The following is a 14,809-nucleotide window of genomic DNA, read 5'->3' on the forward strand; positions in this document are numbered from 1 at the left end:
AAGGCAGGAAACAAACCGTGGGCAGGGCACACACACACACACTAGGAACAATTTAGGATCGCCAATGCACCTAACCTAACCTGCATGTCTTTGGACTGTGGGAGGAAATCAGAGCACCCATGCAGACACGGGGAGAACCTACAAAATCCACGTTGGAAGGACCCGGGAAGCAAACCCAGATTTCCTAACTGCGAGGCGGCAGCGCTACCCACTGTGCCACTGTGCCGCTCACCAACCAGTTCACCATTTTTAATAATTTCATAAACCAAATCAAAATAGTGCCATGGGCATAACAGAAAACACTCTTTGGCTAACGGTTCTCTCAGTCAGAGAATAAGGTGTTGTCGGGAGCTCAGTCCTCGCCGATGCTTGAGTGAATTTTGACGCCATTCTTTGGGTTGTGTCCATTGTTTATGGCGGCACTGCTGAAACGGGCTTGTTGTGACTAGGAGGAGTGTAGAGAGCCCTAGGTAACCTCATCTGGCTTCGGATCTAAAAACAAGACTTTGTTAACCACATGCCCCGTCTTTTCCTGGGGTGGTAATGCTGAACTTGTTTGAGCTTAAAAGGTGGTCCCCAGGTGTACATGGTTGCCAAAGATCAGATTGATCTGTTTAGGTCTTCATGAAGACTAGAAAATTATGGGTGAAACAGTAGAAATGAAAGAGGGTGCAGTTACTTCTTCACCTAATTTTAGGTCTTTTTTAGTGTTACATCCATCAATTCACGGTCTGACCTGACTGATCTGATCCCGTCAACAGTGAGCACGAGGCAGGGGGACAACGTAAATGGGACTCCAGTCCATCACAGGGCACAATCAACCGTGCTGCCAGTTAACATAATACACGTCTTTAAGATTAAGGAGGAAAATTCAAACACCATAAGACAAATGCCAAGGGGACGAGTGCCTGCGCTGGGAATGGAATCCTGGACTTTGGAAATGTAAGGTAAAGGTGCCAAACTCTCCATCACCATGTGGCATTTTTAAAGTACGGGCATTAAAAGATATTTTTGGTAATGCAACAAAGGTGCATTGTTAATACCACTGTAAATCAATGAGAGTTTTCAGAGCATTTTAGGTCTTTTTGAAAGTCAGTTCCATGGAAGAAAATGACAAAGATCACAAAGCCACCAAACAGGTTTGAAGTGTGAACACATGGCTTGTTTTATAATGAGGGAGGGCACATGTGAAAAAGTGTCGACTTCCTCTTTAATCCGGTTGTGCTCTGACTGCTCAGTATGTCTTATGCTGTTTATTTCTAGCCCATTAATGTGAATTTACTGCAGATGTTTCTTTGTCGTTTTTATTAGTAACAGTTTTACAATAAGCATTACTACTTTTTGTCTCCCTTCAGGAGAGAAGAATGCCTCCACCAGTGCCAAAGAAGCCACCAAAAGGTTACCCACCCCTGGTGAGGGACCGGTCTCTGGAAAGCACCGAAAAGCAGCGGCAAGAGGCACGGAAAAGGCTGATGGCAGCCAAGAGGGCTGCCTCAGTGCGGCAGAACTCAGCTACAGAGAGTGCAGACAGCATTGAGATTTACATCCCAGAGGCGCAGACCAGACTCTGAGCCACCCAGAGCAGTACGTCAGTTAACATGCACACCGTCCCTTTCTCACATGCACATACATGCAGACACCAACACGCGTACAAGGATGAGATAGGGTGCTTTGTATTATAATCACTCCTCTAGGTCCTCATGTTAAAAATAAAGACCACAAAAAGAATACTGATAAAGATAACACAACAAAATAATATTGGTATTCCTTTGAAATTTTTATTTCCCACTCTTTCTCTGGTCATTAGTACAATTAGGTTAACTTCCACAATGTGATGTAGCTGTTGACCGCCCTACCTCCATCCAAAAATGTGTCTTGTGATCCTGTTTCCTAAATTTACTCATTTAGCCATCGTAGCTTTGCCACATAAATAACGCATCACCGCTGCCATGTATACTGTAAAGCAGATTTGCTTATTCTGTAAAAAAATCTCCATATACCCTGAAAAAAAAAAAAACACTCTTTGTACAGTAGGTGCACCATTTACTTGTCCTGAAACGGTTTAATCTTTCACACTCGTAATAACAGTTGTAAAGTCCGATTGTTGCTTAGTGTACAGCAGCAGGAGCAGGGAGAACTTTTAACGGATAAACTCTCAGGCACACATTCTTCTGAATTGTGGTCACACCGAGCCTCCTGAATTAGTAGCAAGTGAAAGTGTCACACACGCACACACACACAGTATTGGTGTTACCTGTGAAGGGGTCCGACATTCCCTTACAGGACAGGGTAGAAGCTGGAGCGCTCCACTTGACAAAGGTGCACATGTTGTCTCATAATAATGCATCATATGCAATTCATGATGATTTAGTTAATTGCTTTCACTTAATTTGCACGATTTTTGGTTTGTTGTTTGAAACACCACTACACAGTAAAAGTCAGAGATGATGAGTGTAATTGAAAAGCTCCCTATAAATTCAACAATAGGATAACGTGTCAATAGGTACGTGCGCTCTTCTAAATGCTGATCACCTTCAGTTAAACAGAAGAGTGGTTTCCAGCTTGTCTTTTGCGAAACATGTAGAAAATGAACAATACAAAGTGCATATATGGAAACTACCCTATTTCTAAGTTAGCCAGGATTAGTGAAATGTGTGTAATTTACTGCTCGTCTGTACGGAATTCCCTGAAAGTTGCCAAAAATTCAATGTAAAACAAGGCCTTTCCAGTAGCTTGAGCAGGTAATCAGGTGGATTTGTTAAATGACTTGCTTCTTTCAATGGCTGCTGGGAGGCAACGTCCTGTTAAATGAGGGTGAGCTGGGCCAAATGCAGCAAAATCATGGTATCCCTCCTAAAAGAAGTGAAAGTATATGCCTATGTGTGTGTGTGTGCGTGTTGGTGTGTGTTGAAGTGTGCATTTGAGTGCGTGTGAGCGTAAGGATAGGTCTTTCAAGTGCTTCCTGATTTTTTGCATTGTTACTGACTTTGTTTTGTATGTAATTAAGTAGCCACACGGACATACTGTGTTAAAAGAAATAGAGGTCCCAAGTTTATTTATTTTGTAATATTATATTTTATGTATTTGTGATCCTTAAAAAGAAATGGTGGGCATGCTGACACCCCAAGGAATTAGACCTAGAGATATATTTTTGAATTTTTTCTACTGATTTATCTCAGCAAAATGTACCATATTCTGCCATTCCATTTTACACCATTCTGTCAGTTATGGCGTTTAGATTCATTTTCTGTTGTCATCCTATACTCAGTTTTTTTTCTTCAGTACTATAAAACCAAAAGAAAGCGTACACCTGAGAGGAGACCATTCAGTCCGTCCGGCCTGTTTGCTTTGCTAGCGGCTGTGCTGTCCCAGGATGTCTTCGTTTATGACGGCAGGGTATCCGTTTCAACACCATGACTGGAATGTTTATTCTGGACTTCCATTGCTTTTTGTATAAAGAGGTGCTTCCTGCTTATGGTCTGTACTTCTCATTATGCTTTGGTGTGATGTCAAAATTAAGATTACATTTCTTTTACTGTCACTTCTTTGCCAAAAAGAAAGAAAAGAGTAACTTTCATGTAAGTGTTATGATTCCATCTATGCTATGTTTTATTGTAAAATCAGTGGATCTGATTTTGTAAACAAATGCAAGGTGCAGAAAAGGCAGTGTCTATAGTGATACGATGCCAGGACAGGTAAAAACCTGATATTCTGACATCTTAAAACCACAAAACATTTTTTATTTTTTCAAAACTCAGGTTTCTACCACTCTCCACACATCTACAGCAGTAGCCATTTTAGTATTGATTGCTTGTAAATACTGTCATAGCATGCCACATTTCCACACAACATTTAATCAGCTCCTTCTAACCCTACTTTTACAAACAAAAATCCCCTGCTTTCAGCTCATTCAAGTTTCTCACTCCTAATCCACCCTTTCTGCTTTCTTATGTTATAACAGAGTTTTTAATCGCTGAGTAAGTTAAGTGAATTAAAACAGTAATTAATGATTGGTGCAGATGGTGCTGCTTGTAATGTTGATGCCCTAACCCTAATTCAGACCAAGTCCAATCACATCAATATGGAAAAGAAGAATGGGATACGGTGTTCTAAAACCGTACTAGACACAGCACAAGTTAGCAAGCAAGATCAGCAGTTTCCTAGCAGGACTGACTTCTGTTCATCAACTGGACAAATGACTTATGTTCAGCGCTGTGTCAGCCTAGCCCCTAATATTTTTTAACCTCTTGTGGATAACCCCTGATTAGCAGGGAACTGTCAAGAAGTAGATACGTCTCAGCCGAGCTGACAGTACTAATAATGCATGGAGTTGAAAGTTTAATAAGTCAGTAAATCAATGAAGAAAGGAGAAAGCGAAGACAAAGTCAAAGAACAGGATCAACCAGGGAATAAACTGGTATGCAAATACACTTAGTAAATATTCTTAGAGATCAAAGATGCAACAAAAAAGCAAAGGTAGGAAAAAATACAGTAAGCTAAATTTAGAAGATATTGCTGAGTATCTGAGCAAAGATTGGATGTAAAGAGCTGATTTGTTAGGGCAAAATGGTCTTTGGTGGCTACAAGTAATTGCAGTTGACAGGCAACTACAAGTAGTAGGCTGGTAATATAGTCGATACTGTGAGAAAGTCATGTAAGTATAGTAGTCAGTGCCATGTTATGCAGATTGACGTCAGTCTGTGTTTAATTCTCAAAAGTCTTGCTTATTTCAAAGGTATTTTAACAAAGTCCTCCTTACAAATATTTTAATAGCAAAATTATATGGCGAGTGAAAGCTCAGTTTCAGTGAGAAAAGACAGACAAAGTGGATTTGAAGTACCAGTCTTGAGAAACATGTTGAATTACACAACAACCTATTCTTTCTAAAGATTTTCATTACAACTCATCGATTTTACTTGTTTTTGACGTCTTTTGCTCGTTTTATTTTAAATTAGAATAGCTCTGTTTTATTGGTTGTTTTCTTAAGAAACCTAAAAAAGTTAAGTGTATTAGAGGATTGTTTGCAGACTGAATTTTGCCTCTTACACCCACTTGCTAAAACTTGTCTCACGCTAATTCTTTTAAAAGTAGAAAATTTTGATGTTCTGGCATCAGTGCAATGAAGCATGTGCCTGGCCAAGGGGCGATTTGTTCAAAGTCATTCACACCTAAGCCTGATTTTGCAAACGACCAGTTTTAAAATGCAAATTTTGAGAAATATCTTAATAATAGTAAATTACAGGATGAATACACTACTATGGAAAAAAGCCACAGCTGTGACACACAATATATCGCTCTGGATTCACTTGAAGTTTGCAGACTAAAAACAGACTAAAAACACAAAAATGTTAAAGGGTTGTAATGAAAATGTATAATCAGGCTTGATGCAGTTTTTTAAGATTTTGAATAATTTGTCCAAATTACATACACTTGTTGGTTAGATAGATAGATAGATAGATAGATAGATAGATAGATAGATTCTTTATTAATCCCAGGGGGTTATTCACTAGATCAGTGTTTTAACTGCTTTAACTTATTTAAAGGGTTATCTAGTGTGGTGTTTCCCAAACTCGGTCCTGCAGGGGGCGCACTGTGGCTGCAGGTTTTTGTTCCAACCAGATTCCTAATCAGTGACAACACCTGATAGCACTGATCTCATTTAATTAGTTGGCATTTTTTTTCTCTTCTATATTCAGAAAAGCACAGCAGCATGATTTTTACATTTATAAGACATTTAGAAATATTTCTGCTTTTGCTATAAATTTAAATGCTTAACTCTCTTTTGTTGATTTCATTCTATTTTGCCCTTTCTTTGTGCAGTTTTTCCCCTTCATTGTATCTTATTAATGACAATTAAAAACGAGCAGATCAGACACCCAGGCAAACAACAATAAATAATCAAAGGCTGCAACTACTTTAGCATCAGACCCACTAATTAGTAAATAACGGATTAATTAAACAATTAGAACACCTGGAAAAGTAGAATGAGAATCAAGATGAAAATATTGTTAAAAAGAAAAAAATACATTATTCCTATATAACTGCTTGGTACATTTTAATATATTTTGTATTGTTTTATTTTACCAAACTTAGTTTTCTAATTTCCCAAAACACAGAACTTGGGAAATAACATATCACTTAATTATCCCAGGAATCCAATTAAAAACAAAAGCTGGTTGGAACAAAAACCTGCAGCCACAAAGGGTCCCCGGGATTGAGGTTGGGAAACACTGCACTAAATAACCCTTTAAATAACATAAGTTAAAGTAGTATTAGTTATTAAAAGTACTTTGAATTAGGCCATAAATATGTATCTGAATTAATTCTTTTAACAAGTTTATAAATAAGTGATGATGCAGCATAGTCACTTGGCGGGTAATCTCCAGGGAACTTGGTTTGATTCTCAGCCTAGCCACTACATGCTATCTGCATATTCTCCTCATCCATGTATGGACTTCCTTCCACATTCCAAAGACATCCATGTTTATTTAACTAATGTTCCATTGATATGTGAGCCAATCAGAAGCATTCAATAAGGCACAAAAAGGCGAGCTTCAAAAGGGCCACCTCAATTGAGCGCAGCGAATAAAGGCGTTCGTAGATAATTTAGTTCAAATGGCTAATCTAATAATCTAATAAATTTTCTGTAATAATTTTGTTGCGTTTGCCTTTATTCTCTGCGCCCAATGGAGGTGGCCCTTTTGAAGCTCGCCTTTATTTACGCGCCCTTATTGAAGGATACCGAGCCAATCTAAGATGACCTGCTATGGTCAGACTATTTATTTCATGTGACAAAACCTCACAAAGTTAAAACAATCCAAAGTTCAATAAAGCCCCACTATTAGATCGGGCCGTAAGGCTGCTCATTCCTCTGTCAACATGACAAACCTGAGAAGACTAAGTTCCATGCAGAAGCTTTGTTTGGATAATATTTTTCTTTGGATTGACAGTTGCATACTTAACAAAAACTAACTTGTCCTCTTAAATAAAAATGCTTTCTGTTAGTTACACTATACAAGTTAGCTATATAGACTCTGCTTCAAGTGGGCTGATAATTTCACAACCTGTGAAAGACTTCAAATGCTTTACACTTCACAATTTGTAAAAGATTTTTGGTAAAAACATCTAACTTAATGCTAACTGAAAGTTATCAGATCAACAATATGAAATATACTTTTAAAATACTTTTTATATAAATATATAAATATATAGACCTGGCATTTCATCAGATGAACATACCTAAACGATGGCTGCACAGCCAAAATGTGTCGATACCCTTCTTTTCTTTTTGTAATGTGAGAGTAACCGTTACTTTTTCTGATGTGTGCTGACACAGCCCTTCACTAACTCATTACAGTACATACATACGTACATTTATACACTACAGTATATACACTACCGGTCAAAAGTTTTAGAACACCTCAGTTTTTATGGAAATGCACGCAGTTTAATGTCGTAATGTTTCATGAAATCAAAGCATAGAATACATAAATAGAAATAAGTCAACGAATCATTAGTGTACAAAGTTTTATTCACAGTTTTGATTCATCAGAGTGGCCACTTTTTTCTGATATAATATCCAAACTGTGGTAACCCTTTAGATTCAGAATGCCAGTCACTCTGTGCAAGTCTCCAACTCTGCCTCCAGCAAAAGAACCTCAGACTGACACACTTCCTCCTCCATGTTTGACGGCTGGTGTCATGCACTGAGGAACCATCCTTTCACCAACTCGACGGCATGCAAATACCCAGTGTGATGAACCGAAGATTTCAAATTTTGATTCAATAGTCCATAAGACTGCAGTAGTCCACAGCTGGTATTTCAAGACGCCATTTTGTCCTTTAAGGAATGGCTTTCTCACTGCCACTCACCCTGTCAATCCTGCAGCACGCAGTCTCCTCTTCACAGTAGAAACCGAGACTTGCTTTTTTCAACCATCGTTAAGCTGTTGTGCTTTGAGGAGCCCATCATGCAAGCTGGTGACCCTCAGAAACTTGTCTTCTGATTGGGTTGTGTCTTTGGGCCTGCCAGATCTCTTCCTATCAGAATTTCTGCCAGTTTCCAATTGCCTCTGTGTTGTGTCGGACACCACTGCACTCACTGGCAGTTTGATTTTTTTGCAGTTTCTCTAAATGAAACTCCTACTCTTCTTAGGGTAATAATGCTCTGTCTCATTTCATTTGTTAATTGCCATTTTCTTGCCGCCCTTATCACTGGAGTATTGTCCAAGTAGGACTTCAGAGGGTGTAGTAACACAGTCTGCTCCAACTCTGCTTTAAGGGTTTTAAGTAATCAACAGAAGTTGGGACACCTGTGCAAATTGTTTGCTTTCATTGCTGCAGAACATCAGTAGGCTGTAAGCTATTAGTTGTTCCCTGAAGAAGGCCCTTTTGTTATATTCTTAAATTTTCTTTTATATAGTTTTTGCTAACCTTACGTTTTTTAGCACAAGGCAGCAACATAGCAAAATGTGAACGAGGTGAATCAACTGTATATATTAAAACACATTTTGTGGCTTATTCATTGCTGCAAGCTAACACCGTCCAAGGGAATGCCTTTCACGCCACTTGAATGATGCAACATTAGGCAACGTGAGAGTGGATGATTACCACCACATATTGGGATATGAAAGTGGCAAGGGGGTGTATTTAAAAGAGACTGGTGGGACTCATCAACCCGATCAGATAAGGTAAAGTCATATACTAAATGAGCAAACACAAAAACTGAAGGAAAAGGTGAAGTCATAGTGATGAGTCAGTAAAACATTGTAGCACATCCTAGACGTAAATATAAGCAAATGAGTAAAATAAAAACTGAAATTCACTAATGGATCCATTAAAGCTCATTTAATGTCAATGTAAGGACTGAATTTCCTCAGCCGATCAGTGAGTAAACACCACTGGCAAGTGAAAGACGGGGCTATGAGTGTGATCACACACTGAGAGTAACAGGTGCATAAACATATTTTTAAATCTTCACTAAGAGGACGCTTCATTAGAAGTATTAATCGAAACGTTTTCAAGACATGGAGGCAACAAGGTTTCAAAAGTACTGAATATAGATTTTGTTGCATTCAATCAACTCCAGTGATTAATGTTCAATCATAATTGTTGTAAATTAGCTCGTTTTGGTTCTTTACACCAATTCGCTCATCCCACATAATCTTACTGGCTTAAGATCTGAAGACTGGGGTGAACACTTCACTTAGATTTTTGAAAACAGGTAGGATGGGTCCTTCCATTTATTGGCTTTTTGTCATATCCTCATCCTTCTTCTAGAAGAGAGCATAGGATTATCGAATATGGCGATGTAGTTCCAGTCCTCCAGTGTTAGTGTTCTCTAGTTAAGGTGACCAGATTTTTTTGGGCCAATCCGGGGACATGGGGGGTGGGGGGTGGCTAGAGGAGCGTAGAATCTACAGATCACGAGTAGGGACTCTAAACACTACAGAGTACAAAGCGAAAGCTTATCACATGATTTCTCGCCAAAGTTGCAGGATGTGGTAAAGCATGATCTTTGTCAAAACACCGTGCACGCGCGCCAAGTTCAAATTATCGTGGTGGTGAGATACATTGAAAAAAGTGAACCAGCTGAAACTGGGGACGAAATCTTAAACCGGGGACAAAATGGGGACATGTTTCTGAGTGGGAACAGTTGTCTGAAAAAGGGGACTGGCCCCAGAAAACAGGGACGGATGGTCACCTTACTCTAGTTCACTTATCATTTTCACTAACAGGCCTTTGGTTGAGTGGTCCTTGGTAAACTGTGCAGACAAACTTACAGTTAATCAAGTTGGGTCAGCCTGCTTTAGCACGTTTTGTGAATGGTTTACCTCTTGCCTAGATGTTTTGTGGGTGATGGCTCATGTTCACCTATACCAGCTATACTGGAGTGTGTGAAACGAGAGCAGGGCTACAGTTCCTATTACAGTCTATGTTCAACGCCATTTTAGTCTTTCCAGCTCTTCTTCTGAATCGGTTGATGCCCGTCTTCCTTCTTTAAATGGATTTACCTGCACACATGATGCTGCCTCTGTCTTAGAAGGAGGACAGATGTAGCTAAAAATGTCCAAGCAGTCCTATGTTTGAGTCACTAGTGACAATAGTAACAAAATATGTACTCACTTACAGGCGAGCACATGACATCTACATCACAAAAAGCAGTGGCTCAGTGTGTGTGCACCATAGTTTTACACTTTGAGGTGACCTCACTTGGATTGTTTTGTGAGTGTGCGTCTCATTTTTTAGCAATGAATCTAGTGAATGCACAAACCAAAAGGAAGACAGCATTTTCACCATATTTCTTGTCACGGCATTAATATAAAATACGGTAAATTTTATAATAAAAAAAATCAATTAGAGGAACACATAAAAGTCTGGATAGCAGCTAATATAGTAATGCGTGAAGTATGAGTTTAAAAAGGCGTTTCTTCCATTGTGTCGTTACTTTGAGTTGACTGACAACTGTTTCTCTCGTAGCACTTTGGATAATGATAAAAAGTAGCTTAACTCGTTTTTATTTATCACAGCATTAAGAACAACAGATTTAAAAACTGGAAATGATGTCCTTAAACGTGCAGAGTGACAGTAGGAAGTGATGAGGGCATACGTGAAAGATGGTTGACAAGACTCAACTCATTCACTGGCCTGAGAAAATGCACACCCGTTCTGTGGGACAGCAGCATTGGATGCGTTTGTTAGTCCCCCGCTGGCTTCCCCTCCATCTCTGATATCCATTGCATGTTTCATGTCGGTCTCCATGCTAAATAATAATAAATTATTAACATTATTAAGTGCATGTTCAATGCATTTTCTAAGACCCTCAACCAAGGAATCAAGACGTATTTGATCGTTTCTGTGTTGTAGTTTTACTTGCAAACATTAACCACGATACCAGGTCATCGAGCAAATGTGTAATGCGACCTTTATGTAGCAGTGCATTGAAGTGTGCAGACCTTCCATGGCAGAAAACATCCCGAGCTGAGACCTTTCGCCACATACGGCAGCATCCACAATACGAAGAAACACTGACCTGAAATGAATGTCTTTGGAGTGTGGACAAAAAGAGCTGCACAAATAATGTAATAAAACGATACTTTAAAGGTTTACAGACTATTTTAAAATTATTTTTCACTCCACCCTTAACCCTTTCTCCAAACCCACTATATTACTTTGTGGCCTGCAAGATGGCAGATGTCATTTCAGAGGAAAGTGGTCCACTGCGTATTTGCTTAGGTGTTTCTTTATGGCGGTCACAGATTTTTACTTCCTGCTTGTCATGAATGTTTTAAGATGGTTAAGTAACTGCACTCAATTACGCAGTTCAATTCTAATGTTATTTAGAAATATAAAATGAAAGATTCCAAGGGGACTGACTCTTCAAGATGGCCGCTGCTATGGCTTTTAAAATGTCAAGCTGAGCCAGTGCAGTAGTGGCTTTTGGCGCCCAGGATTACGGACAGTATGCCGCTAGTTTGTGTTCTAGTTGTGCACAGAACGGTGCGTTAAATTAGCCCGACTGCTCACAATTTCCTTATTTCAGACGTGTTCTGGCTGTTGCAGGCTGCGTGCATGGTGTCTACCTCGGCCAGCAGTAACCAGATGTGCTCCTCTCTTTTTTGCAAATCTCCCCCCCGTGCCTGTTCCGGCCCACCCACCTACAGAGCCAGCTGAGAGGAAATTAAGGATAAAGTGACACAGAGAAGAGGCACATGCAGTGATCTAGCAGTGTTACCCACCATCATGTCGCCACCAGACATTGTATGTTCATTTCATATTTGAGAGTTACCACAACTTGAAAGTGAACGCAGTTACGTTTGCTCCTCCGTCATCTTTTAACGCCCACTTCAGATGGTCACTGAGAACATCATTATCCATCGCTTTTCAGGACACACTTTATCGGTTTGACGCTGAAGTTGCACTGGGATGTACTGACAGGGTTCACTCGGAGTTTACCTTTTGGTTTTTTTATTCTTTTCTTTTATCTCGAATGCTGTATTTACTACGGAAGGCGCTAACACTCCATAGTCATTGGGCCTGTGATGTGCTGTCATATATTAATGGCAACAAACAAACCTGGCTCTCCTACACGTATTCACTTGAAAAACAAAGCAAGTGAGGAAAGAATTGCGGGGCAATTCATATTAGACAACTTTTTTAAGTCAAATATATTACACATTTTTTTAGCAAACTTTAGTTAATATTGTGCAATACTGGTTCAAGTTATTGAAGTGTATTAATTCTTAACCGGCACCTGGTCGACTAGTGGCTTGTAGGTATTATAAAGACATCCTTATGTTCATGTGTTGTTTGTGTTGCTCACGACATGTCCTTCAGTTCGGCGTCTGTCTCCTTTAGCGTATTTTGTTTTTTTCAGCCTGCCAGCTTGTCCTTTGATCAAACCAAAATTTCAAGGTTTCTTAATGCCGAACTGAAGGAACTTTATTTGGTTGTGGTAGTTTGTTCCATTCGCGAGATAGCTTTGTTACAGACAGACGGACACACAAAGTGAATACGTTTGCCATTTTTGAAAGCGTGAACAAATGTATATCTGCATTAAGCAATATTTCCGATGTTGTGACTGAAGTCACTGAGAAGCCGCTAAAGAGGTAATTGCGAAGTGCATCATCCCTCCAGCCTAAGGACGCGGTGTGCGAAGGCCAAGTCAGCATCCTTTTGACAAATGGACTTCATTCACCCAAGCGCTGCAGTATTTGAGGTGTCAGCTGCTCCGTCTTACTTGCTGGATGTGCTCTACTAAATTTGTACTTTTGTAATGTGACCTTATTAACAGAAACTACTGGGCTTGCCAGTCTACCACATCCAATGTTACCACCGCGCTCTTCTTTTCTGTAGAAAGCTACTTTGAAAATTGCATTTTGTTTCCCACGATGGACTGGATTCAGTGAACATGCGCTAACAAAACACAATCAGCTCTCTCTGTATAGAGCAAGGCTAAAAAATAGTCAGCCAGAAATCTTTTGTAAAGAAACTGTTTCAAAAAATATTCGAGGGTTGCAATAGTTTATTGCTCATTACTCCTCAGCACAGTTTGTGAAGAACTTTTAATTTAAAGATTTTTAAAATGCATTTTAATTTATATGCACTTTTTTAAAACTTCATTTAAATATACTGTTTGAATGTAATGTGTTAACATATCAGTATGCCCAGATTATTATTATTATTATTATGATTTTCTTTTTTTTTTCGTCTGGTTTGTAAGGTGTGACAGATTTGAAGGGTGTTGCCAAAATGAAGATTTTGTTTAAATGGATTTTCAAAGCAATCAGGTGCGGCTTGTGTATGGGCAGATTACAAAAAAGGAATATTTGTAAATAAATAAATGTTTCCCAGTGTAAAAAATAAAAAAAAAACTAACAATTATACATTTTGTATTATTATTATTATTGTTATTGCATGTGTATGAAAATTGTATAGCATTAAAGACATTCTTTAATGCAAATTGCTGTAAAGGAGTTTTATTTCTGGGTAAAATAACTTCCAACCCTCTCTGTATATTTTCCTCTTTGAATCATCGCAGATTTAATTTGCCTTTTTTGACATTCAGCAACAAAACACACTCTTTATTGTCAAAGTGTAAACAGATCTTTGCAAAAGTGATGTAAATGAATTTGAAATATAAAATAGCAAGTACAGTGGGATGCAAAAGTTTGGGCAACCTTGTTAATAGTCATTATTTTCCTGTATAAATCGTTGGTTGTTACGATAAAAAATGTCAGTTAAATATATCATATAGAAGACACACACAGTGATATTTGAGAAGTGAAATGAAGTTTATTGGATTTACAGAAAGTGTGCAATAATTGTTCAAACAAAATCAGGCAGGTGCATAAATTTGGGCACCGTTGTCATTTTATTGATTCCCAAACTTTTAGAACTAATTATTGGAACTCAAATTGGCTTGGTAAGCTCAGTGACCCCTGACCTACATACACAGGTGAATCCTATAATGAGAAAGAGTATTTAAGGGGGTCAATTGTAAGTTTCCCTCCTTCTTTAATTTTCTCTGAAGAGTAGCAACATGGGGGTCACAAAACAACTCTCAAATGACCTGAAGACAAAGATTGTTCACCATCATGGTTTAAGGGAAGGATACAGAAAGCTGTCCCAGAGATTTAAGCTGTCTGTTTCCACAGTTAGGAACATATTGAGGAAATGAAAGACCACAGGCTCAGTTCAAGTTAAGGCTCAAGTGGCAGACCAAGAAAGATTTCGGATAGACAGAAGCGACGAATGGTGAGAACAGTCAGAGTCAACCCACAGACCAGCACCAAAGACCTACAACATCATCTTGCAGCAGATGGAGTCACTGTGCATCGTTCAACCATTCGCGACTTTACACAAGGAGATGCTGTATGCGAGAGTGATGCAGAGGAAGCCTTTTCTCCGCCCACAGCACAAACAGAGCCGCTTGAGGTATGCTCAAGCACATTTGGACAAGCCAGCTTCATTTTGGAATAAGGTGCTGTGGACTGATGAAACTAAAATTGAGTTATTTGGGCATAACAAGGGCGTTATGCATGGAGGAAAAAGAACACAGCATTCCAAGAAAAACACCTGCTACCTACAGTAAAATATGGTGGTGGTTCCATCATGCTGTGGGGCTGTGTCGCCAGTGCAGGGACTGGGAATCTTGTCAAAGTTGAGGGACGCATGGATTCCACTCTGTATCAGCAGATTCTGGAGACCAATGTCCAGGAATCAGTGACAAAGCTGAAGCTGTGCCGGGGCTGGATCTTTCAACAAGACAACGACCCGAAGCACTGCTCAAAATCCACTAAGGCATTCA

General features: G+C 39.2%; 1 protein-coding gene across 1 annotated transcript in view; it reads left to right on the forward strand.

The window, feature by feature from the left end:
- The window catches only part of dlgap1a (discs, large (Drosophila) homolog-associated protein 1a), an 879,958-nt gene extending 875,495 nt beyond the window's left edge, over nucleotides 1-4,463 (forward strand). Inside the window, exon 14 of the mRNA XM_039754830.1 lies at nucleotides 1,356-4,463. Within this exon, the coding sequence (XP_039610764.1) occupies nucleotides 1,356-1,571 (216 nt within the window). The 3' untranslated portion in view covers nucleotides 1,572-4,463. The remainder of the gene's footprint in view (nucleotides 1-1,355) is intronic.
- Nucleotides 4,464-14,809: the final 10,346 nt, after the last annotated feature.

The sequence above is a fragment of the Polypterus senegalus genome, chromosome 5, assembly GCF_016835505.1.
Source record: "Polypterus senegalus isolate Bchr_013 chromosome 5, ASM1683550v1, whole genome shotgun sequence".
In the NCBI taxonomy this organism is placed as follows: domain Eukaryota; kingdom Metazoa; phylum Chordata; class Cladistia; order Polypteriformes; family Polypteridae; genus Polypterus; species Polypterus senegalus.